This window comes from Kogia breviceps, chromosome 7 (genome assembly GCF_026419965.1).
Source record: "Kogia breviceps isolate mKogBre1 chromosome 7, mKogBre1 haplotype 1, whole genome shotgun sequence".
Lineage (NCBI taxonomy): Eukaryota > Metazoa > Chordata > Mammalia > Artiodactyla > Physeteridae > Kogia > Kogia breviceps.
The window spans coordinates 12,070,974-12,098,215 of record NC_081316.1 but is presented as its reverse complement, the minus strand read 5'-3'; the positions used below and the strand labels follow the sequence as shown (position 1 = coordinate 12,098,215).

The following is a 27,242-nucleotide window of genomic DNA, read 5'->3' as shown; positions in this document are numbered from 1 at the left end:
TTTTATTTTTTTAAAGGTTACCTCTGTGTCAGGATTTCCAAGACCATCCCCAGTTTTGATGATTTGCTAGGACGACTCAGCATATAGTCTTATAACACTAAGATTTATTACAGCAAAAGGATTCAGAGCAAAGGGGAAAAGTGCAAGAGCAAAGTTCAAAGGAAAGTGTGAGCTTCCAAGAGTTCTCTCCCAGAGGAGGTACACGGGATGCGTTAATTCCTCCTGCAATGAGTGTGACAGAGTGTGAGATGTTATCTACCAAGGAAGGTCATCACAGATTCAGTGTTCAGGGTTTATATTAGGGGCTGACCACATAAGCATCCTTTGCTCAGAACATACCGAAATTCCAGATCCCCAGAGGGAAAACTAGTATTCAGCATAAACGATATTGCTTGCACAAATAGTTTAGTCAGTGAGCCACCTTACCAGTTAGGGTGGTGGGAACTCTCCTGAAATCCAAGTTCCCAAGTGCAAGTCAACAGCCAACCTTGCAAGCAGTCCTTTCTTAGTATAGCAGTCTTAGTATAGCTGTCTTTAAATCTATTCTGTACATCTCTGAATTTTCAAAATGGAGAATCCTCTATTTTTCTATCATCTGGAGTTAATTAGCATCTGTTGTAGGCAGAATTCTAAAGATGTTTCCTGCAACTTATTCAATCAAACATTAGTCTAGGTACTGCTGTGAAAGAGTTTTACAGGTATAATTAGGATTAAGGGCTTTAAAATAGGGAGATCATCCTGTATTATCTGAGTGACCCAATCTAATTACCTAAATCCTTTAAAACAGAGACCTTTCTCTGGCCAGAAGCAAAACAGAGAGTGCCTCAGAAGGGGATGTCAGTAAGATCTGAAAACTGCAAGGGACCGGACCATTGCTGTCTTTGAAAGGGTCTATGTGGAGAGGAATGTGGGTGACCTCTGAAGGATGAGAATTACCTTCAGCTGACAGTCGGCAAAGGAAACAGATTCAGTCCTACAATCGCATGAAATTAAATTCTGCCAACAACATGTATTAGCCTGCAAACATAGCCTCCCCAAGAGCCTCCAGAGGAAGCACAGCCAACTTGATTTCAGCTTTGTGAGACTCCAAGCAGAGAACCCAGATGAGCATGTGGAGCTGGACTCCAACCACAGAAACTATGATAAACGAGTGTTATTTTAAGGTGCTAAGCTTGTGGTAATTTGTTACAATAGCAACAGAAAACTAATCCACAATCTGTATTCTCCTACAGGGAATATACCATGTTTTTCCAACACTTTATTATCATTTGGGATTGCATTTCCAGGTTTTATATTCCAAAATGAAATTTAGGACAAAGGACAAACTTTGCTGGTAGATTGGCCCTTTAACATTTATTTGCATTTACATACGTTTGTTTTGGGCGGCACATACGCTAATAATTTTTTTTAGCGAGGATCTATATGTGCTACATATTGGAATCCTTCTTTTTGTTTTGCTGTTTGTTATCGTCACACATTTAGAGGTGTCTACCATTAATAATGCTTAATGATTCTAATTTTTGAAATCTCCTTTTCCCCTTCACAAATGAATTCTAATTAGCTCGAATACAGGGGGAAAAGATTAAAATAATTTTTGTTAGAATTTTAATACTATTCTTCTATAGTAGACCTCTAATATCCAAGTGTGCAGATAATTCTGATATAATTTAATAACCTTTTGTAATGTGTGTTTGCTGTGTGATTTGAGGATATTCACTTGGGCTATAAATGCAAGAAAATAAGAAAGTGGTCAAAACTCCTAAGACATGAGGCAGCAAGAAGTTTGTGAAACAGAGTCAGAATTAATAAAATGTGTGAAATATAAGTGAGTGACTAACCAGAGCCATGCCAAGAATAGATGGAGTAAACAGAAAATATGATGGAACAAACACGAGAGTTATGTAGGGAAAAAGAAAGAAAAACTTTTTCCATCATGCCACCAATGACCCAACAACTCTATAACCCCAAATTGTTCACCCATTAGTAATATCTAATATGGTCCCATTCTGGCCCCGTGTGTGCTCTACTCTACCCCCCTCAAACACATAAACACACACCGTGGAGTTAGATCATAGCTGTGACCAGTAATACCACTACATCTCACCGATGGAGCAAACATGAGTCATTGACCCTGAGCACCTTCCATTTGTGACCCTCTTCTCAATCCTGAACTCTGGTCCTTGAAACCTCATAATCATGGTCAGTGGAGAAAGCTGATACAGCAGAGAGAGATACAAGATAAATGAACAGAGCACACCCCGAGATTCTGCTTGCTTCTATCCTACTTGCCCCTATCCTAAATGTGTTATTCTCCCTTGTTTCTTTTTCCTTGCTTCCTATTGTAAGCTTTAAATTGATCTTATACACTCTGTGGCTTCAGCACCCTTCTTTGGGCAATGAACTATTCCATTCTGTGTTCACCAGAAGAGCTGACCGAATGAGCCTCAAGACAATTTCCAACAACCCACTTTTCTTTTTTAATTTTATTAAACATTTCATAAATTTTCTCCATCCTTGGTTTTCTGGAATGTCAGCAAACTGGGTCTAACTCAGAAATACCTGGATTGAAAGACTTGAGAAGTAGAGAATACTTTTTTTTAAAAAAAACATAGGACGTTCATTATGGAAGGAATTACAGCAATTCAAACAGCTAAAACAAATTGTATTCAAAGTGAGTAGAAATGGATGACTCATGATGTTCTAATTGTTTACTCCCTAAAGATGAAAAATGAAAAATAATTTCTTATGAATTGAAATAAAAATTATGTTCTTATTCAGGGTTATAGATATTCCATACTGTGTTAACAAACCCTCTAATCAACATGTTTTTTATAAGGGAAAGGAGGTGGAGTAGAAAGTAAACAGGGGACTAGCGGCAGGATTGTAGAGCAGGATGGTCTTGGAGGAACGTATTTACTTATGCCACTACCCAAGAAGTAACAGCATTTGACACGTATTTCTGGACCTTCTCTTTAACTTTCATCTGATTTCTCATGAGAAATTCAATCCTCATTCCATTCGCGTGGAGGAAGAGAGTTACTCAACACACTTACCTGGCTTTATACTGATCACTCATGCAATCTGCCTGGCCCCCAAGTCTCTTACAGTATGAAATGGTCCCATCTTGCGATTAGTTGGTTAAGTCCAAAAAGGGGGAAATTCTCCAGAGAAGCCTCATTTTGTCCTGGAAGCTAATCTCTGTTCTCAGCAGCTTTACAAGGAGTAAATAACATACTATTGTGGTTATTACCCCCTTGTTACTTTTGTTAACAGACTCAGAATCCAGAGAGAAGGAGTGAGTGTGTAGGTTCAAGAGAACTTTTTAGCATGTGATTTTTATAAGATTTTGAAATGCTGCTGCTTAATCCATTGCTTGAAAAATTTAGATATTTGAATAGGAGACTAGACAATATTCTAATTCAAGATTTTGGTTAAAGGTCTCAGAACTTGTGACATCAAATAGAATTTTTCCCCCAAATACTAGCCACTTCATATGAGAAAGATAGAGGAACCTAAATTCTCAAAGTGACCTAAAATTACTACCACATAGAAAAGGAAAGTGATGTAAAGAGGCAAAGAAACTAGAGAAAAGCTAGGAGGAGGGAACAGAATATTAGAATATTAAATATCTATATTATGATATCTATAATAAAATAGTGTACTATTCTGAAACAGTTACAAAAAGGACTCTGATTTTATCTTATTTTACATATATTATTAGAAGGAAATGAAAGAGGCATTTATTAGAAAACTGCATTACAGTATCATAGTTACTCAACTTCTACCCAGAGCATTAAATGATGAGTAAGCCTATATCCTTCACAAAATGCAGTTGTGTAGAACTCTACAATGCCCTGCAACTCAGGATTTGAGTTTTCTTCAAAGAAGAGAAAAACTATTCAGATATGTAAAACTTTATTTTTAAAAGTTGCCTCCATTACAAATTTTAAACTCTAGGAAGTTCCTTATTCCCCACCCAAAGAGCTCATAAACATGCACAGAAGAGCTAATTCATTTTAAAAAGAACATTATTAAAAAGGCAAAAGATGCTGTCCATAGGCACTCGTTCAACTTCTAAGAGGCAGAGCAATCCTTAGGTAGCCAGAGTACCAAGATTAGTAAGACTGTCTTACCCACTAGAATTTATAGTTCCTTCACTTAAGACAAAGGGATTAAAACAATTACATAGTCCAGCAAGGGGAGAACTGTCCCTGTAAGGAAGGAAAAGAAACAGTCAGGCAGTAGTACTAATGGGAGACTATTACATAAAACTTCTTGAGATATTTCACTGCAGCTTAAGTAGGAAGGAATACAGGAGTTGGGAAATAGGTCCTTAATTTTACACCACAGAGCCTATTACAGACATACCTCATTTTATTGCACTTTGCAGATATTGCCTTTTTTTTTTTAACAGGTTGAAGGTTTGTGGCAACCTTGAATCAAGCAGGTCTATCGGTGCCATTTTTCCAACAGCATGTTCTCACTTCATTTCTCTGTGTCACATTTTGGTAATTCTCACAATATTTCTAAATTTTTCATTATTATTTTATCTGTTATGGTGATCTGTGATCGGTGATCTTTAATGTTACTACTATGCCTCACTGAAGGCTCAGATGATCGTTAGCATTTTTTAACAATGAGGTATTTTCTAAACATAGTGTTATTGCACACTTAGTAGACTACAGTATAGTGTAAACATAACTATTATATGCACTGGGAAACCAAACAATTCATGTGACTCGCTTTATTGTGATATTCACTTTATTGCAGTTGGCCCCATAGGACATTTGCTACATAAGACACCTTCTCTAAGACTGGGAAATGGAACCAACCTACCTAATGCATAGAAATACACAGAGAATTATGCAAAATGAGGAAATGGAGAAATGTTCCAAATGAAGGAACAGACAAAACCTTAGAAAAGCAACTAAACAAAGGGAGGTAAGCAATCTACCTGATAAAGAGGTCAAGGCCGTGATCATAAAGATGGTCAATGAACTCAGGAAAAGAATTAATAAACACAGTGAGAATTTTAACAGAGTTAGAATATGTAAAGAAGAACCAAACAGAGCTGAAGAATACAATAACTGGAATTAAAAATACACTAGAAAAGGGACTTCCCTGGTGGATAAGACTCTGCACTCCCAATGCAGGGAACCTGGGTTTGATGCCTGATCAGGGAACTAGATCCCACACACATGCTGCAACTAAGGGTTCACATGCCACAATTAAGAAGCCGGTGAGCCACAACTAAGGAGCCTGCCTGCCACAACTAAGACCCAGTACAACTAAAATATTTTTTTAAACTGGTATCAAAATATATATATATATACTAGAAGGAGTCAAGAGTGTATGAGATGATATGGAGGAATGGATCTGAAACTAGAAGACAGAATAGTGGAAATCACTGAAGCTGAACAGAAAAAGGAATTTTTAAAATAAGGATAGATTAAGAGACCTATGAGACAACATCAAGCATAATAACATTTGCATTTTTGGGGTCCAGAAGGAGAAGAGAGAGAGAAAGGGGAACCTTCTGTCTATGGCCCACTTGCTCAGTCCTTGACCCTTGTCTTTGTAACTTTAACACCACAATCCATGGAAAAGGGTGATGCAGCAGAGCTAAAGACATATGAACAGAACACACCCCAGGATTTCAGTAACATGGTCCTTGCATCCTACTTTCACCCTATTCTAAATGCATTCTCTCTCCCACACACACTCTTCTTTTTCCTTGCTTCTTGCTGTATGTTTTAAATGTATTTTATACACTATGTGATTCAAATATCATGCTTTGGTCTATGACCTTCCAATTCTTGAGCATCTCCAGGAGAGATTGACTAATAGGTAATGCATCAAACATTTCCACACACACCCTTCTTTGTAGAAAGCCTTTTTTTTTTTTTTGTCATCTCCACCTGCTTGGCTTCCAGGACCCCACTCTATGCTGGGTTTACTTCCAACCTACCTTACTGACTTCTCGTTGCCTCATTTGAAGTTTCGCGTCCTCTCAGCTACCTCTTAACATTGGAAATCCCAAGACTTGAGCCTTGTACCAGTTATCTTCTTTTTCCTCACTTATTTGCTTGAACTCATCCAGTCTTATCAGCTTTAAATTTTACTTTTTGCTGATGAATACAGATTTTCTACATCCAACCTGGACCACCCCCGCCGAAGCCCAGACCTATATATTCAATATCCACTTGCTATCTCCTCTTGGAGATCTGATAAGCATCTTAAAGTTGACATTTTCAAAATAGAGTTTCTAAACCAGGATCTCCCACATTCTTATCTAAGTTAGTGGCACTTTCCACTTTACAGTAGCTCGAATATCAAAGTCTCCTGGATTCCTCTTTCTCTTATATCCCATATCCAACTGTTTGCAAATCCTTCTCAGACTATATGTATTGGTATATCTATACAGATATATATATATATATATGTCTCTGAACATAGACCTAATTTCTTCTCTCCCAGTAAAGGTACATCATTTGGCACACAAAGAGAATATAGCACTCAGATTCTTCCTGAAATGGAAGAAAGACAGTTAAAAAATCAGTCCCAATATAAACATTACTTAGCTATTTCTATGAGCCTGCTATTCATAAGTAAAGCAGTTTATATGTATGGGGGTGTAGCTGGGAGAAAGGGTATAGATTAAAAGTGAAGGAGGAGGAGAATTTGAGAAAAAAGAAACGTTCTATCCTTAACCATATTCTTAAGTGTGTAATGATTCAAGTGTAATGCATGTCTAAGTGAATCAGGATACTTGGACCTCTTTAAATTATGAAGTACAACCCAAATGTTCTAAGACTATCCTGGTACTCTCCATAAAGCATAGCTCCATCTCTTTATTGATAACCAAAAATTAACATGCATGTGGATTTTTCATAATACCCCTTCATATGTGACTCAAGAAGGAAGAACTTGTACTGCCTTAAGGCATTCGGTCCTTCCTGGAAGAAGTTGCCAAGCATTATGGCACTTCTGAGTTCACTTCCTAAGGGATTATCAACATATCTAAGCCTCCACTTTGTAGGCTCAGTTTGACACTGATTGTTTTTTTAAGATTCAGAACTTCATTGATGTTGGAATTGATGGATATTTCTTTCACCTTTGCATTTATCATGGAATTTCATATGATGTCCAAGAAGGAAAGCTCTTACTTAAATGGGATCCCTGGGAGTTAGTGACAGATTAACAAAAACACCATGATTAGCAACACCTTCAACAAACACAGGAATGCATGAACTGCCCATTCCTGAACTGAAAGCTTTTTAGGCACAAAGCACCTTAATACAAATATGGGACATTTCCTTGCCAATTCTATTGGCTCTTATCTAGGACATTCCTGGACAAAATTATAAAATGCCAGTTCTGAGGGCCCTTACTGTGGCTGCATTGCAGAAGCAACTTCTGTGTCTTCAGAGCTGGTTTCATTATCTACACTTTCTGCTTCATTTAAAAATGGATACATGCTAAAATGAGAGAAGAAAATAGAGAAATATCACTTCAATATAAGATCTATTCAGACCTTACTGTTTCCAAGGCTGAACTTGAGACCAAATTCCTATTACTAGTAGATGTACTGATTTCTGCTTATTGTTCCAGAACATCACAGGCAGAGTTCACGGTGTTGAATAGCATAGGCTTAGAAACCAAACTCTGGGTTTACTTCCTGGTTCCACCATCTACCAGAAAATCATCTTGGGCAAATAATTTCCCTTTGCCTCAGTTTCCTTACCCCTGAATTGGTATAATCGTATCTATCCCATTGAGTTGTCATGAAGAACAAACACATTCATAAAAGTGTTAGAACAGTGCAGGAATATAGTAAGTGATTAATAAATGTCAATTTGTTATCTATTATTGCTATTATCTGTGAGAAGAACACTATGTAGTAAGGCTCTTCTGTAATCACTGAGAGGAAAAAAACCTCAGTTCAAGATTTTAACCAGAAGAATCTAAGAGAAAAATTATCCAAAGAAAGTCCTGTCAACGATCAGAATTTTGCCAAGACCTGATCAAAGTTGTTATGATCTAAAGCTTGATTATTATAGACTTTAAGATACAAAAAGAAATTAATCTTTCCTTTTTTTTTTTTTTTTTTTTTTGCGGTACGTGGGCCTCTCATTGTTGTGGCCTCTCCCGTTGCGGAGCACAGGCTCCGGATGCGCAGGCTCAGCGGCCACGACTCACGGGCCCAGCCGCTCCGCGGCACGTGGGATCTTCCCGGACCGGGGCACGAACCCGTGTCCCCTGCATCGGCAGGCGGATTCTCAACCACTGCGCCACCAGGGAAGCCCATGTTTTCCTTTTTTTAATTTTCCTTTTTTAATTTTTCCTTTGTGATTATGTCATAATGCACAAAATATGTAAGTAAAACAATAAGCTATGACATTTGTAAATAAATAAATATATGTTGGAGTGCATACTAAAACATTTTTACTAATGATGAGAATAATTTCAAATGTTTGAAAATTGCTGCTAAAGATTATACTAGTCTAGATTATGCTTCTATAATAAACATTATACAAATGCAGATCCTTAACACCACAAAGTGCTACTTCTATGTTACACAATGTCGACTGTGGGTCTGGGAAACTCTCCAAGGCAACTGTCCTCTGTGGAGTGACTCAGTGGGGAGGGTTTGGCATTCTGTAACTGTCCCATCTTAAACATATGGCTCTTAGATCACAGCAACAGGGAAAGAGAGAAGGGAGAATTGTGTACAAGCTCTTTTTTTTTTTTAACATCTTTATTGGAGTATAATTGCTTTACAATGGTGTGTTGGTTTCTGCTGTATAACAAAGTGAATCAGCTATACATATACATATATCCCCATATCCCTCCCTCTTGCGTCTCCCTCCCACCCTCCCTACTCCATCCCTCTAGGTGGTCACAAAGTACTGAGCTGATCTCCCTGTGCTATGCAGCTGATTTCCACTAGCTATCGATTTTACATTTGGTAGTTTATATATGTCAATGCCACTCTCTCACTTCGTCCCAGCTTACCCTCCCCCCCCCCCAGTGTCCTTAAGCCCATTCTCTACGTCTGCGTCTTTATTCCTGTCCTGCCCCTAGGTTCTTCAGAACTTTTTTTTTTTAGTTCCATGTATATGTGTTAGCATACAGTATTTGTTTTTCTCTTTCTGACTTACTTCACTCTGTCATACAGAGTGAAGTAAGTCAGAAAGAGAAAAACACCTCACTACAAATAACTCAATTTCGTTTCTTTTTCGTTTCTTTTTCTAATATTCCATTTTATATATATATACCACATCTTCTTTATCCATTCATCTGTCACTGGACACTTAGGTTGCAAGAAATTAATCTTAACCCATGGATCCTGTTCTAGTATGTTCCATCTCTCTCGCCACATCTTCAGCCCAGCATGCTGATCTTGAATCCTTAGTGAGTTCATGTATTATCCTTTAGATCTTGTTTCTTGTTTATTTCTTTCAGGATTCTTGAATGTGGGTTCAAACTTCAAAATGACTAGATTTGGTCAAGATCTGGTTGAGATCTATCAGGTTTTCAGTAACTCTGACACTTGTATCAAAAAATTCATCATCACTGTTCCATTTTTCAGTATTCTTGGTATTATTATATCCTAGAAGACAATTGCAATAACTTTTGAAATATACAGGGCCAGGGATCAACAGATTGGTGTTCCCATTAGGGTTTTGTGTCTGCCTTCCCCTAGTTATGCCTTTTAACCTTTCAGGGTTGGTTTCTTATCTGGAAGACCAAGATGGAGCCAGAGACCAGAAAGTCTGGCATACCATGCTCATTTTGTAACAACACATGACAGTAGCATTTCAGCTGTGTCTTCAGAGTTACTTGAGATATACTTGATTTTAGTTTTAAGCAGAAGAGTCTCCTGCAAAGTCTAAAGGGACAAAGAAAGATTTTAAGCAGATGTTTGTCTTAAGAGTCTCGGGAAACTTAAAGTTATTTGAATAGGAAGTTATGGATCCTTCAAGCTCTCTAAAAGTGACCACGCTCAACATCTGTTCATGGGAAACCAGGCCGCTTTCTAAATGGACACAAGCATTAAAATCTGGCACAATGCTTGTACATAAAAGGCAATCAGTACTTGTTAATTGAAAGAAAAAGGATCTTTGTGGTTCATATTCAAAAAAGTATTTGTCTATACCTCTTTTTGAGAAACACTGCTGTAACTGGAATACTGCATAGTGGTAGAGAGCATGAGCTCTGAGCCCATATGAATACACTTTGGAACTTGGGAGCTGCTTCTACTCACCATAAATCCCTGGGAATCTTGTTTAAACAATTAAGTCAATATACAGAAATTAGTTGTGTTTCTATACACTAACAACAAAATACATGTATGTGAAAAAAAATAAAGAAAAAAAATCCCATTTACAATAGCATCAAAAAAATAAAATTCTTAGGGATAAATTTAACTAAGAAAGTAAAAGATCTATACAATGAAAATCACAAGGCTTTGTTGAAAGAAACTGAAGACAAAGAATGGAAAGGTAGCCCATGTTCATGGATCAGAGGAATTAATATTGTTCAAATATCCATACTACCCAAAGCCATCCATAGATTCAATACAATCCCTATCAAAATCCCAATGATATTTTTCATAGAAAAAAAAAACTATCCTAAAATTCTATTGAACACAAAAATCTTGAATGGTCAAATCAATCCAGAGAACAATAAAGCTGGAGGCCTCACAAGCTACACTACATCTGGTTCAGGATGGCAAAGTAAGAAGATCCCAAACTTAGTCCCTCCCACAGACACACTGAATCTATAGCTGTATCAATGGAACTATTTCCTCTGGGGGAAAAACTATACTCCAAATCTATATTAATCAAAACATTACGGTACAAATGGCATAAAAATAGACACTTCTTAATAAACATCCTGCATGCTCAAATCCACCTCAAATTTTGCTTTCTGTGGAACCCAACCTTTGACATTCAGCTAGACCTGAAAAATTCTATTACTTAATATTCCATTTGGGATAGTGATAAAAATAATAAGTAATTTTACAGCAAACTTTTGTTGGCTGCTAAAATTTTTTTAATTAAGCCAAATTCCAATTATATTTTTTTCAGTGGTTTGCATAGTTGATCTTTCACTGTGCCCAATAAGGCACATCAAAACCTCTGGTGAATGGGGTTGAGTGGGGCTCTAGAGTGTTAAACACTTTTACTTTGAAGTCTTCTGATGCTTGGCTAGTGTTACTTCCTTCTTCTGATTGCACTTGGCCAAACTTTATAAACTGTAATGTATCGCTAGGTTGGGAAACGACTGATAAATTTGTGATGTGTGGAAAATGCTTTTCTCCTCTCCAACTTGTCATCTCTCTGACTGTTCTGTCACTAATTGAGTTTTATATCTACAAGGTGCACATTAGAGTTTGCAATTATTCCCCAACAAGAAAAAAAAAAGTACTTAGCATCTCCTTCATTAATTCCCTATGTCCTGAATGTGAATATTAGAAAAATCAGTCCAGACATATTGCAAATAGAAACTTAGTGACTTCTGGTTTTGGGGCCTGTTTAAGGAACCATACAGCACTCAGATTTTAGGTAAGCCATTCCTCTTACTTTGGCTATGATGCCACAGTTATGAGAATAGTAGAAAAACTCATAATGAGCATCCAGTGAAGTGCAGGTTACAAGGCAGTCATCTCCTAAAAATGCTTCATTGGGGTTCATATACAAATTGTGAAATAGTGTGGGTTAATCTTGGCATAGAACCAAAAGTAGCTGTGTCATATTCGCACAGCTGAGTAGAAAAGAGAAACTTTCTGTTAGTATTGCTATTACATACATCAGCTCAGAATATTTTAGCATAGCCAGTCAATAGAGATATAAAGAATCAAGTTGGACACTAACACTGCCATTTCCTGCAGCCACTTGGTTCTCCTGTGTGTTTGGACTGGTCCCCATGTCCTACTGTGGGGCCTCTGCAGCCTTTGGACTGTGAAGACTGCTGAGAGACACTGGCAATCCAGTCATATAAGCGTAATAAAGAAATATTGGTCCTCATGGAATAAGAGCAAGATTTACCAGAGCAACCAGTGATTGAGTGACTACATGAAGAGATCAGTGCCACTGAAAAAAAAAGAAGAAAAAAAGAGTTTGGACTTCCCTGGTAGCACAGTGGTTAAGAATCCACCTCCCAATGCAGGGGACACGGGTTCGAGCTCTGGTCCGGGAAGCTCCCACATGCCGTGGAGCAACTAAGCCTGTGTGCCACAACTACTGAGCCTGTGTGCTACAACTCCTGAAGCCTGGGAGCCTAGAGCCTGTGCTCCGCTACAAGAGAAGCCACCACAATGAGAAGCACATGCACTGCAATGAAGAGTAGCCCCCGCTCGCCACAACTAGAGAAAGCCCGTGCGCAATAAGGAAGATGCAATGCAGCCAAATAAATAAATAAATTTATTTTTTAAAAAAAAGAGTCAAGTTGGCTATTTATGCAGTCTTCACTGAAGATAAATCTTCTTAGTTGCTCTTAGGATACTAAAAGGAGCCTCAGAGGATACTGAATACTCACTAGCCAAATGGAAACTATATAAACCTGCAATCTTTTCACAAGAGGATACACAGATTGCAAATAAGCACATGAAAAGATGTTCAACATCATTAGCCATTATGGAAATGGAAATTAAAATCACAAGTAGATATTATTGCATAACTATCAGAGTGGCAAAAATAAAATACGACGACATCAAATGTTGAAAGGGCTGTGGAGAAACTGGACTATTCACACATTTCTGGTGGCAATGTAAAATATTACTACCCTGGAAAATAGTTTCTCCATTTCTTTAAAAACTAAACATACAACTACCATATGACCCAGAAATTGACCTCTGACATTTATCCCAGGGAAATGAAAATGTGTATTTACATAAAATATATACAAATGTTTATAAGAGCTTTGTTTGTAATAACAAAAAACTAGAAGCATCCCAGATGTTTTTCAATGGGCGGATGGTTAAACAAACTATGGCATATTCATGCCATGGACAACTCCTCAGCAACAAAAAAGAATGAATGACTGATACAACAATATGGATGAATCTCCAGGGAATTATGCTGAGTGGGAAAAGCCAGTCCCCAAAACTAACATACTGTATGACTCCATTTCTATAATGACAAGATTATAGAAATGGAGAATAGATGCATGGTTGCCAGAGATAAAAGGACTGAGGTGGGAGGGGAGGGGTGGCATGAGAAATTCAGGAGAGGAGTAGAAGTGGCTGTCAAAGGGCAACATGGGGGGGGGGTCTTTGTTGTGATAGAAATGTTCTGTGACTTGGCTGTATTGATGTCAATATTCTGATGTAATATCGTACTCTAGTTTTGCAAGATGTTACCGTTGGATGGAACTGAGGGAATGGTATGCTTGTTCTCTCTGTATTATGTCTTATACAGCTATCATGTATTACACAACTGCATGAATCTACAATTATCTAAAAATAAAAAAGTTTAGTAAAAATAAGTAAGCTTGAGTTATTCTTATCCCACCCTCAGATTGTCAAAAAGTGAGACATCTGCAAGCACCAAGTGTTGGTGAAAATGAGAACAGCTTTCATTCTTTTAGGAAGACTGAACTGTCACACCATGTTAGAGAACAACGGAGCAAGTGAGTCAGTTTTCAGACCCGTACACCTATGGCTTCGTGATCCCATTGCTGGGTGTGCAAAAAACACTCAAGTACAAACACTACGTGTAACAGCCAAATATGGAAAAATTCTACCTATCAACAGGACAATAGAAACAATTTATGATGGATTCACTCAATAGAATACCGTAGAATAGTTAAAATAATCCAAAGCCACACATATAAATTTGTAAATAGTGTTGAACACAACAACAAAAGTTGTAGAATAAAACAGAAATTAAAGTTTGAATGCCTGCAAAACATGTTTATGGATCCATCAATGTAACATAAAATTATAAAATGCACAGAGAAATGAATAATTACCAAACTCACATCTGGGCAAGAAGGGAAGATAAGAGAAACAGGAACGGCCATGGGGACTTCAACTCTACCTGAAATTTGACTTCTACCAGAAATTAAAGTTTAAGCAAATATATCCAATTATTGTGGATTTAATAAAGCTGGAGAGTAGGTCAATGAATATTTATGTGATGTTTATGCTTATCTGTTTTAAATATTTCCTAATTAAAGGAAAGAAGGAAAAGCATAATGACTACACTAAGATCCTTACAAGTACTCTCGCAGCAGATCTGGGTGACCTTCTGGAATAGGTAACTTGATAAGAACACATAAACTCTTATTGCAACTCTGAAATTTCAACATCAGAAACTAACAACTGAAGTTTGTACATAGGATGACCAACCATCTAAGTTTGCTCAGGACAGGAGACTTTAGTGCTAAAACAGGGAAAGCATCAGGAAAACCCAGACTGTTGGTCACCCCACATAGCAAAGGCTGAATTCGTCTCTCAAACACAATAGATATATGAAGAATAATGTAAAGGACAACAGAGCCCTTGATAAGGTTTCCTTCCTGCATGTCACACTCCACAGAGTCCTGAGGTCCTGTCACCATCCATGGAAGTCTCCTTATGTTCCAGGCCACCCCATACTCCATAAATTCAACCCACTTCAAGTATTTGAGCCCCAAAGCTCTGACATGGTCTGAAAGGGGTCGGAAGAGAAAGGGAGCTGAGAGAAGAAATAAACTCTCAAATTTGGGCACACTCTCCTGTCTCAGAACTAGTATTCAAGCATCCCAAGATCAAGCATTTTAAAGAAACCTCTGTTATGTATCCTCAGCTATTTCTAGGATTCAGCGAGACCAAAATCATGAATAATCCAAATGTCACATTGAAAGTCCCATCTTTCAACACTTAAGAAACTCCTGTTGTCCAAATCATATGATATACCTCACCAATCCCCAGCACAAGTCCATGTCAAAGAGAAAAGGAGAAAGAGCCCTCTTAATCTGAGCCCCACTTTACTGATTTGGTAAAATTGAGTGGCACTTGAGAATTTGCATTTCTAACAAGTTCCCAGATGATGTTGATACTAACTGTCCAGAGGCCCCGTACTTTGACAATCACTGCTCTAAAGGTTTTGCCTTCAGAGTATTTACATGCTGAGTTGATGGCCATCATTAGTACTTCTCATATTTTAAAGAGCGAACACATCACCTGGGGATCGTGTTACAATGTGTATTCTGATTTAGAAGGTCTGCAGGTAGAGCTGAAATTCTGCATTTCTAACAAACTCTTGGGTATTATCAGTGAGGCTGGTTTGTAAATAATTTTTAGCAAGGCCTGAAGATATTTTTATGGCATTCAAATTCCTTTCTTCAAAAGAGAAGATGCAAATGAAGATGAGAAATTCAAAATCTCACTGAGAAAAGGAGCCTGAATGAATATTTATTTCAAATGCATTCTGCTTTTTTTCTCTCTAGAACACCAGTTCCTTAAGTTCAGTGATTTTGTGCTGTTTTAATAGAACATGGAAAGCAGAAATTTACAGGAATTAGAAATTAGATAAATGCATTTAACTGTCCTTTGTATTATGTTGACTTTATCGCTACGTTCATAGTCTGTTCCAAAAGTAAAGGCAACTATATGATGAGATCTTCAAGAGCAGGGACCATCCCCCTGTATTTTTGCATCTCCAGAACTTGGCAAACCTGGTACCTTATAACAGATTGGGGGTGGACGGGAGAGCAGTAAAAAAGAAAAATATATAATTCATTAACATTTTTTTCTATTTAAGAGTTTACAAAATACTTATGTTTCACTTGAGTGTAGATACAAATATCTACTAATTTTAATAATTATGCTTGTGAAATTTTATGTACATTAGAATAAAAAGCACATTAAAACATCATTTCATAGATATTGCCATCCAGATCAGCAGTGCTAAAGGCCAGTACAAATGAAGGCCAAGGCTTGTGCACAGGTAGGTACATCACTGTCTCCAATTTTCATATCTGCCAATCTGCAAAACTATTGTTAGCAAATTGTTAGCAAACTGGTAAAGGAATATTTGGCTTAAGTCTTAAAAGTACCTGATTAAATCTCTAGGAGAGCAGTAACTTCTGGGTGAGGATGGAGGCATTGAAAATGTGGTTGCCTATATCTCTATATAACTTTTCTTACTTCTACTCTTGAGCCTCTATCTTCAGGCTTTCATGACCATTTCTCTATTTTTTTTTTAAATTTACAGTAACCCCCCAAGTGCTTTCTATATGCTGGAAAAAATGTCTCCTTTTTCTATTTTAAGTATTTAAAAATTTTAAACTACATTTTAAGTACTTTAAAAAATTAAGTACATTAATATATATGTCAGTGAATGAGAATATATTTCAATTTTGGGAGTGGAATGGTTAAACCAGAGGCAACATAGGAAATAGCAGTAAGGTGAAACAAGACCTTCTCCTCCTTACCTACTGCATTTGAGGTTCTAGAAACCTCCAGACTTATTAGGGTGATCATGTAATATACAGGCCAAATTTAAGGTTTTTCCAATTGTCCTCAGTGTGGCTTTTTATAGCTATTTATTACTACTTATTATATTCTGAATACAATAAAAATTAATGCATTGTTTTTGGTTGTTATATCCCTTTAATCTTTTATAATGTACTAAAGTCTGGCCCATAGCTTTCTTTTTCAGTTTAAATACTTATTTTTTTTTTTTAATGAAGCAAAATTTACAAACAATGAAATTCACTCTTTAAAAAGTGTACAGTTCCACGAGTCTTGACAAATGTATGCAGTCATGTCAACACCACAACAATCAAGATACAGAACATTTCCATCACACAAAATGTTCCCATATGCCTCTCTTTGCAGTCAGCTGATCTCCCATCCCTAGCCCCAGCCAACCACGTATCTGTTTTTTGTCCCTATAATTTTGTCCTCTCCAAAATGTCATTTAAATCATACAGTTCATACTCTTTTGAGTCTTGTTTCTTTCATTTAGCATAATGCTTTTGAGATTTATTCATTTTGAACTGTTAGGGGTAACAGTAGTTTCTCATTGTAGTTGAGTAGTATTTCATTGTGTGGCTCTACCAGTAGTTTAATCATTTATGAGTTGGTAGACATTTAAGCTGTTTCCAGTTTGAGGTTATTATGAATAAAGCTATAAACATTTGTGCATCGATCCTTGCATAGACATACATTTTCATTTCTCTTGGGTGGGATTACTGGGTTGTATGACAAGTATATGCTTAGTTTTTAAAGAAATTACTGGTTTGTTTTCCAAAATGATTGTGTCTCACCAGAAATTTAGGAGATTTCTACTTGTTCCATATCCTTACCAGCACTTGGTGGTATGGGCCATTCTAATTTTTGCCACTCTAGTAGGTATGTAGTGGTCTCCCATTGTGGTTTAAATTTGCATTTTCCTAATAATTAATGATGTTGCACAACTTTTCATGTGCTTCTTTGCCATCTGTATATCTCTTTTGAAAAATTGTCTGTTCAAACATTTTGCTCATTTTTATTGCTGTTTTTCATCTTATTAGTTGTGCCTCCTGAATTATTTTGTTTTTTATAAAGATGTCTTTTTAGAAGAGTTATGCCTAGTTAACTTAAGACCCACATTCAGAATCTGTCTAGTTATTTCCTGATAATTAGAATCAAGTTAAACCTTTTTGGCAAGAAAAAATCATAGGTGATGTTGTATCCTTGTAGTAAAGTTAAAGATCTCATAAATTTAAGAACATTTATGTATCTTTTTCATTGCCCATTTTTCTGATTATTTTTTTCTTTTTTATTATGTTATAGAGCTCTTTATATTTTAGGGAGATTATGCTTTTATCTTTGACGTAAGATGCAAATATTTTCCTCCCAGGCAGTCAGTTGTCTTTTGACGTTACTTGTGATATTTTTGCCCTTGAGGTTTGTTTAACTTTTTTCAAATTGTATTTGGTCACATTTTACTTATTGCTTCTGGACTATGAGCCATGATTAGAACAGATTCATCCACATCCAGTTAATAAAATAATACAAGCAGGCTAAGTATACATTGGGCGTTTTACATGGACCAGAGTGTAGTACTAGTACTACACTAGTAACTAGTAGTACTAGTTACTAGTACAGGACTAGTAAACCACTATCCTTTGTCATTTGTAATTCATTGTCATTTGTTTTTATCCAGTGTGATCCCCAGATACCTGATTCACTTTAACTCTCAGTTAAGTGGCTAATAACACTAAAATACTTCAGCTGTGTCTCATTAACACTTACATGCATGCAGGAAAAAATGAGAAAAAAATCTCTCACTAGGCTGAAGTGTCCAGTGGTCCCACCTACAGTCCTGTCTCCCCAAGTAAGGAAAACAGAACACCTTCATCTCATTCTCAATAAACCCTGGACCAGGATCAGCCAACATTCCCTTTAAGACAGTTTAGATACTGTGCCTCTGAAAGGGATACTTCTATGTGCATCTACATCCTCTCCTGCTTGCCTTGGGTTTAGAGTTCCCATTGCTATTTTGCAAGATTGCCTTTTTTATATAAAAATAATTATTTTCTTTGGAAAATTTACAAGTTAATTACAGCTGAGAGTCCCAAACATTCATATAGTTCTATTAATGGCTCAGTAATTTTTTTTTTTTTTTTTTTTTTTTTTTTTTTTTTTTTGCGGTATGCGGGCCTCTCACTGTTGTGGCCTCTCCCGTTGCGGAGCACAGGCTCCGGACGCACAGGCTCCGCGGCCATGGCTCACGGGCTTAGTTGCTCCGCGGCATGTGGGATCTTCCCGGACCAGGGCACGAACCCGTGTCTCCTGCATCCGCAGGCGGATTCTCAACCACTGCGCCACCAGGGAAGCCCATGGCTCAGTAATTTTTTTTACAACATCTCTAGGTCAAAAAAAAAAGCCTAATGGCTATTCTAAGTACATCTTAGAACAGATCCTCCAGGAAATTTTGCCATATCCCTCCTTTCTTTTTGACTACATTGCACCACATGATAGCATAGTCTTATGCTTGTATAAATCCCAGTGCAGAAAGAGCAACACTACTGGAGAAATTAATCAATATTTTCATAGGAACCAACTTGAAGAAAACCTAAGCTCATAGATCGTAGGCACTTTGAAAACCTTCCCATTAAATAGACTCTCCAGGAGATGTGCATTGCTCACCTAGGAGCATCCATCAGTGCTAATACACCACTGTGTCTCTCTGGGAATATGTAAAGCCTGATTAGAAAATAAAAAGAGAACAAAGGGTTAGACAATCTGACCTCTGAGGAGGACATTAAGAAATCGCTGAAGAGGGCTTCCCTGGTGGCGCAGTGGTGGAGAGTCCGCCTGCTGACGCAGAGGACACGGGTTCGTGCCCTGGTCTGGGAAGATCCCACATGCCGCAGAGCGGCTGGGCCCGTGAGCCATGGCCGCTGAGCCTGCGCGTCCGGAGCCTGTGCTCCACAACGGGAGAGGCCACAGCAGTGAGAGGCCTGTGTACCACAGGAAAAAAAAAAAAAAAAAAGAAATTGCTGAAGAGAATGGTCCATCCACATCTCTACAAATGACCTAATTTCATTCCTTTTTATGGCTGAGTAATATTCCATTGTATATATGTACCACGTCTTCTTTGTCCATTCCTCTGTTGATGGACATTTAGGTTGCTTCCACGTCCTGGCTATTGTAAATAGTGCTGCTATGAACACTGGGGTGCATGTCTCTTTTTGAATTATGTTTTTCTCAGGGTATATGCCCAGTAGTGGGATTGCTGGGTCATATGGTAGTTCTATTTTTAATTTTTAAAGGAACCTCCCCATGATGTTTTCCATAGTAGCTGTATCAATTTACACTCCCACCAACAGTGGAGGAGGGTTCCCTTTTCTCCACATCCTCTCCAGCATTTATTGTTTGTAGATTTTTTGATAATGGCCGTTCTGACTGGTGTGAGGTGATACCTCACTGTAGTTTTGATTTGCATTTCTCTAATAACTAGTGATGTTGAGCATCTTTACATGTGTTTGTTGGCCACCTGTTTGTCTTCTTTGGAGAAATGTCTATTTAGGTCTTCCGCCATTTTTTTGATTGGGTTGTTTGTTTTCTTGATGTTGAGCTGCATGAGCTGCTTGTATATTTTGGAGATTAATCCTTTGTCAGTTGCTTTGTTTGCAAATATTTTCTCCCATTCTGAGCGTTGTCTTTCGTCTTGCTTATGGTTTCCTTTGCTGTGCAGAGACCATCATATAGAGTGAAGTAAGTCAGAAAGAGAAAAACAGATATCATATATTAACACATATATGTGGAATCTAGAAAAATGGTATAGATGATCCTATTTGCAAAGCAGAAATAGAGATGCAGACATGGAGAACAAATGTATGGATACCAAGGGGGAAGGGAGGGGTGGGAGGAATTGGGAGATTGGGATTGATACATATACACTACTGATACCATGTATAAAATAGATAACTAATGAGAACATACTCTATAGCCCAGGGAACTCTACTGAATGCACTGTGGTGACCTGAATGAGAAGGAAGTCCAAAAGGGAGGGGATATATGTATATGTATGGATGATTCATTTTTCTGCACAGTAGAAACTAACGCAACATTGTAAATACCCCAACAAAAAATTAATTTTTAAAACATTGCTGAAGAGAATGGGACTCTGTCTAGTTGACTTTTTACAAAATGTTGGAACAGTCAAGGTTGGACCTTTTGACCCTGTTGCCTTCTCTTTCCCAAGGTGATAATATTGCGCAAGTTCTGTGGCTACTGATGCAGACCCCATAGCACCCCAAGGAAATTCGTAAAAATAAATAAATAAACAAACTGGGGGAAAATGGCTCCACATGTGAGTGATGAAATACATCACCGGGTCAGAGCCTTGTGACAACCCTATATCACCCCATATAGTATCAAAAATTGGCTTCTGAATACCGTCTCTCCGAGCACTTAAAAGGTCTTAGAAAAGACAGTACTATGGGCGCCCCATATGCTGTGTTCACTTTATACGACACCATGGTTTTCAATAGCTAAGCGATCGAGGAAGGCTCAGACTTCAGGAGCTGGAGCTGTGACGGTATGTTTAAAGGCTTTCTCTTTCTTCTCTGAACTGGGTTAATCGAATATGCCTGAGTGCAGCATCGGGTATAGAAACACTTTGGATTTCCCAGCTGCTCTCAACTTCCTGTTGCCTGAGGAGCTCAGAGCCCAGGATCCAGCATCATGAAATCCTCTGTGGAGTTAGGAGGACTGCTGCTTATGCTTGTTTCCTTGATTTGGACATGTTCTGGGCAAGAGCCAGGTATGAGTGAACCCCAGCTGATGGTGCTTTGAGTTATGAGCCTCTGGTTGCTTGGAATCAATCGTCCCCTCCTAAAAGCGAAGAACTCCTCAACTCTCATAGCCAGTGGATACTGCTGAATGAGTGAAGGGGTGTTGCACGCGAGTTGCTGTTCTCCGAAGCTGCTTGGAATTAGTCTCTCCTCTTCTCCTCCCACTTCTTCCCGCTTGTCACTACGGAACCTTCCACCGAGTCATCCTTGGACCAAATGCTCTTGCACGTGACTTTCTCTTCCCATTGCCAGCACCTCTGTTCTTTCACCACTACGCACCTGAATTACTTAATCACACATCCTTAACTGGCCTCACTTATGTAATTGCCTCTCTTTCCCTCCAGAACATCATTGCATAAATTTTCTTAAGATACAGCTCTGGGGCTTCCCTGGTGGCGCAGTGGTTGAGAGTCCGCCTGCCAATGCAGGGGATTCCGGTTCGTGCCCCGGTCCGGGAAGATCCCACATGCCGCGGAGCGGCTGGGCCCGTGAGCCATGGCCGCTGAGCCTGCGCGTCCGGAGCCTGTGCTCCGCAGGGGGAGGGGCCACAACAGTGAGAGGTCCGCGTACCGCAAAAAAAAAAAAAAAAAAAAGATACAGCTCTGACTAAATCCCTTCTTAAAAACTCCACTGCTTCCCTGCAGCCACCAGGGGGAAGCAGAAACTAGTCTTCAAACTCCATAAAGACTGACCTCAATCGACCCTCCGATCCCACGTGTCTGATCGCTCCCCAAAGAGGGACTTTCAGACAGCTTGTTTCCCCGCTGGCATTGCCCAGTCTCACTCCGGCACCTGGAGAGAGTCTGATGGAGAGCACTTCCCAATATATTCAGGTCGTGTAGAGCACGGAGACTATGTCATCTCAGAGAAGGCAAATGTTAATTTAGAAATCTTGCAGGTATGTAAACCATTCTGAATGCTCAGAAGGAAAAGTAAGATGGATTATGAATGCATGTAACAGGTAGAATTAATGTAGTCTAGGAGGACATCTTTGAGGTAGCATGACATTGTCTTTAGGGGAAGATATGGGCTCTGGAGAGCAGAAAACACTCTGCTTTTTGCCTTAAGTTAAAAAAAAAAAAAAAAGTTGTGCCAAGTGTCTTTATTTCAGAGGTGGCGATCTGTGCCCAGGCTGCTGAAATATGACCATTGCGAATGGAATACGGAAGGTTGAAAAACAAGTAGAGGAGACTAAAAGGGCAGGAGATGGTGGGGGAACGGGGGTAAGCAGAATGACTGCCCTCTGCACAGGGCAATTCTCCAAAAGCAAGCCTTTCTGATACTCAGAGTAATAGGCTCGCACAGTGGTTATCAGAGGGCTGATGTTTAAAAATATAGTTGTGTGAAAGCTAGCGATGGACTATGTGGTTTGTGGTGGAGACATGAGGACTCAGAGGTGAGGCAGGTAGAAAAGGAAATCCAAGGGACACCCCCCTTTGTGCTGGCACCTCTCAATGAGCAGCACAGATTCTGCCCGCCATCCCATCTGGCCCCGCCTTCAGGCTCCATATCCCAAGCACCAAGGCCCGGCTTGCTTCAAGGTAGGCGCCACATTGGGCAGGGCATTGCAGCTCATGGTAAGGACTTTGGTCTTCTTGCTACTCACACCGGAAACTCCAATTAGGAGACCAGGGTAGCGGTAATGGATGCGAGAAGAGTATGCTGATGGTCTGTTGCCTTCAGGTTGACTTAAGGTCTCAACCACCTTGTATTGTCCTTTACTAAGTCTTGTCTGAAGCCCTCCCACAGACTGCCACCATTATTCACAAAACTGCTTCAGGTGGCTGAAAGATTATGGGAGGTGGAATCAATCCGGAACAAGTAATGGCTGGTAAACGAGTTGTCTGACACCCTGGTCTGACGGTACTAGACTGCCGAGGTCATCCCCAACCGGATTATAAAAGTGGCCACCCGAAGCCCTTGAGTCCCAGTTTTCCTTGTCTGTCAAATACAGGGAATGCATATGCAATTTCCAAGGAATATTAAAGAAGTTAAAACTTAAAATAATAATAGAAATGTGACAGATCAAAGAATGAATGAACATGCAGGTGCTCTGTAAATATGAATCACTCTGAAAGTTTTAAACAATGGAAATTGAAAAAGCGAGGGTTTTTTTGCCAAAGTATTAGGGTATACCTAATAGGCAAAGAGGCCTATGAGGCTGTTAGGGCTTATTGTCAAGTGTCCCTTAAGCTTTAGAGCCAACAATGAGTGACTTTGGTGTAATTCCGTATCCTATCTTCACCCTCAATACTGGCACGTGCCCTACTGAACTCAGGCTCAGGCAGCTTTATTTGGGCTACTTCTGTTACTATAGTAATGCCGTGATACTTCAGTTCCCTCACAAGGGTCTAGAATCTGAGCAAGATCTTTCCTCCTTTTCCAACAACAAGGTCCATATTATACTTCTGTTTTTGTCCTCCCGACATTCAGAACAGATGGTATCAGAATGTTCAATGCTAATTTCCATTTAAATTTTTCTTTTCTATTTACCTACCGTATGCCTGACTCTTGCTGGCAGTAATAACATACAGTAAACAGCTTCTGTCTTCATGGATCCTGCAATGTAGCTGGGGAGAAAGACTGTAAATAAGTAGATAACTGACTCAAAGTCCAGATTATGATAAGAATGGTACTAGAAACAAATAGGATGATGTGAGCTAGGAGTAACTATGGAAAAGAAAGTAAAGCCACTTGAATAGGATACTCAATGTAAGGTCTTCTGAGAAGCTGACATTGAACTAAAATATGAAAAGAGTCATCAAGGCAAAACTCCAGAGGAAAAGCAGTCCTTGTATAGGAATTGGAAAGAAAGCGGCTGCCTCAATGAACCACAGAGATATTGAAGTGGTTATTAAAACAAGAGGGTTTTGCTCCCTGGAGAGTTTTGGAAATGTATGCAGCTTTGTTCTGAACAAGATCGAAGGGAAAGAAAACATGCTATACAGCCTGCAAGTCAAGGAACAATCCTATACAGCAAAGAATTGTCCCATGTCCCATATGAATTTCAAATATTTCCCCATTCTTTCACGTAGGTGCAAACCTGTTTATGATTACCTGAACCTAGAACTTACCCTTCACTTACATATAAACAGGATCTTTTATAAGGTTATACATATAAACCAAGGGGAAATTGCACATCGTTTTGCTTAGAACTTTGCTGAGTTGTTCATCATTCTGGAAAAATCTCACTCCTGAACTTTGTGGTACTTGAAATCTCTGTGTCTGTCTGTAGTAGCAGCAGGCTCACACATGATGACTCCTGATATAAGTGTCAGAGTGCTTCTGTAGGTCTTCCTATTGATATACATACTGTATTACCATTGCTTTCCTTTTATTTCTTTTATATTACAATTAGTAGATTCTTGTGGCTTTTAAAGAAATACGTGTAGATAGGTTATCTATGAATTTTATTTAGGGATAATAAAAGAGTCATTAAGGGCTTCCCTGGTGGCGCAGTGGTTGAGAGTCCGCCTGCCGATGCGGGTGACACGGGTTCGCACCCCGGTCCGGGAGGATCCCACATGCCGCGGAGCGGCTGGGCCCGTGAGCCGTGGCCGCTGAGCCTGCGCGTCCGGAGCCTGTGCTCCGCAACGGGAGAGGCCACAACAGTGAGAGGCCCGTGTACCGCAAAAAAAAAAAAAGAGTCATTAAAGTTGATTATTGTAGATTTAGAGCATTTGGGTCTGATAGGTTGAGACCCACTAGGCTGGAGTTTAGTGAATCAATGAAGGTTAGTTGGAGAGAGATTCAGGGACCAGGGCATTGAGTGTGGTATACAGGCTGTTAGGATTTCAGATTTATACTGATTGCAATGGGAAGCAAGTAGAGAGCTGTGTGCAAGCTGGTGAAGTAGTTTTTATCTGATTTCATGTTTGTAGCTGCTCTAGAAGGAGAAAAAAAATGGCAGCAGGGCGCTCCTTTGCAAGGCTACAGAGGTGGTCCAGGAGAGATACAGGGGTAGTTTGGGCCAGGACATTGCTCATGGAGAAGGGGCTAGATGCGAGGTCAGCTTTGAAGGTACAAGTGGGAGGATTCCGTGGTAGACTGGATGCAGGTATAAAGGAAAAGAAGGAATTGGCAATAAGTCCTAGGGTCTCTTGGCTTGGCAGCTGGATGTGCTGTGGTGCTATTGACTGAGATGGAGAGAAAACAAATAGGGAGTGGGGTAAAAATCTGGATTTCTGTGGGAATTCCCTGGTGGTCCAGTGGTTAGGACTTTACACTTTCACTGCCGAGGGCCCGAGTTCGATCCCTGGTCGGGGAATTAAGATCCCACAAGCTGCATGGTGTGGCCAAAAGAAGGACCTCCCAAAAATCTGGATTTCTGTGTTGGACATGTACCCTTTGAGAGGAATATTTCAAATATCCACTGGGTATCTAGTAGCTAATTGGAAAGATGGCTGTAAAACTCAGGAGAGAAGTCTAGACCAGGTATAGCAATCAGATCTCCCAAGGTAATGGAATGGAGTCCCCAAAGCAATGAACCAAGCCTGATTTTCAGTCCCAGCTCTTTATTAGTTCTGTGACCCTGAAAGAGTCACTCATTCTCTCCATATGCATTGTACATCTGTTCCTGTGTGGCACAGAGCCATGGGCAAAAAGTTAAAACATGGGGTCTATTTTCAAAGAGTTCAAGTTTTCCAAGGGCACCAGGTATTGGGGAACTTAGTACCTGATTTGAGAACCCTAATAGGGACGAGGGCCTCTGCTCCTTCACCAAATGAGGGGGCTTAAGTAGCTGCCACAGCCGTTCTTGCTCAGGTGAAAATTCTGAGTGCTCTGCACTTTGACTCTGGCCATTTTGGCAGTGCCTGGGAGGAAGGGTAACTTGGAGAGAGGTCGAAAAAGGCTGGTCATACTGTGAAGAGAATCATTTTTTTATACAAATCTCTATGTTTGATTTCTTTTTTATTTTACTTTTTACTTTTCAATGATAGCGGCAAACATTTATTCTTTTATAATTCTCACATTGTTTCTCTTCCAGATTTTACATGTAGTAAATGAAAAAGTAAGCCCACTGGATAGCCTATGTCTTTTGCTAGCATTTAGGATAAAGAGAAATCCAATAAATCATGCATCGAGCAGTTCAACCGATACTGGATTCTGAGATCAATGTGTAACTTTTAGAGATAAATCACCAAGCAAACGTCACATGGTCAATATTGTTTAGAAATTAGGAAAGCACTTTTTTTTTTTTTTTTTTTTTCCGGTACGCGGGCCTCTCACTGTTGTGGCCTCTCCCTCCCCTTGCGGAGCACAGGCTCCGGACGCGCAGGCCCAGCGGCCATGGCTCACGGGCCCAGCCGCTCCGCGGCATGTGGGATCTTCCTGGACCGGGGCACGAACCCGTGTCCCCTGCATCGGCAGGCGGACTCTCAACCACTGTGCCACCAGGGAAGCCTGAAATGGTTTTTCTTAATTTAACAGAGAACAGTCTCTGGGTCCATAATTTATTAGCCCACAGCGAAGGATTTGGTGAGAGGCAGAGGGTGTTGAACAGAAAAGGATAATGTGTTATTCTTTTTAAAATTTATTTATTTATTTTTAAATGTTTGGCCGCCTTGGGTCTTCATTGCTGTGCGCGGGCTTTCTCCAGTTGCGGCGCGCAGGCTTCTCATTGCAGTGGCTTCTCTTGTTGCAGAGCACAGGCTCCAGGAGCGCGGGCTTCAGTAGTTGTGGCACGCAGGCTCAGTAGTTGTGGCTCACGGGCTCCAGACGCGCAGGCTCAGTAGTTACGGCGCACGGGCTTAGCTGCTCCGCGGCATGTGGGATCTTCCCAGACCAGGGATCGAACCCGTGTCCCCTGCATTGGCAGGCGGATTCTTAACCACTGTGCCACGAGGGAAGTACTAATATGTTATTCTTAAAACAAAAAGTTATAGCTGTGAAAGCAAGGCCCATTTACACCTGGGCCCAACGTTCAATCTCAGGAATGATATCTTAAGCCTCTTTATTAC

The 27,242-nt window shown here is 39.5% G+C and overlaps 2 protein-coding genes across 9 annotated transcripts in view; one reads left to right on the top strand and one right to left on the bottom strand.

Annotated features, from left to right (window-relative positions):
* Window positions 1–27,242, top strand: part of TCN1 (transcobalamin 1) — a 317,931-nt gene that overhangs the window by 209,637 nt on the left and 81,052 nt on the right. The gene's annotated exons all lie outside the window — the stretch shown is intronic.
* Window positions 7,388–27,242, bottom strand: part of OOSP1 (oocyte secreted protein 1) — a 39,241-nt gene continuing 19,386 nt past the window's right edge. Inside the window, 5 exon segments of the mRNA XM_067039385.1 lie at window positions 7,388–7,478; window positions 9,786–9,892; window positions 11,589–11,725; window positions 11,728–11,769; window positions 14,906–14,979. Of these exon segments, the coding sequence (XP_066895486.1) occupies window positions 7,388–7,478; window positions 9,786–9,892; window positions 11,589–11,725; window positions 11,728–11,769; window positions 14,906–14,979 (451 nt within the window).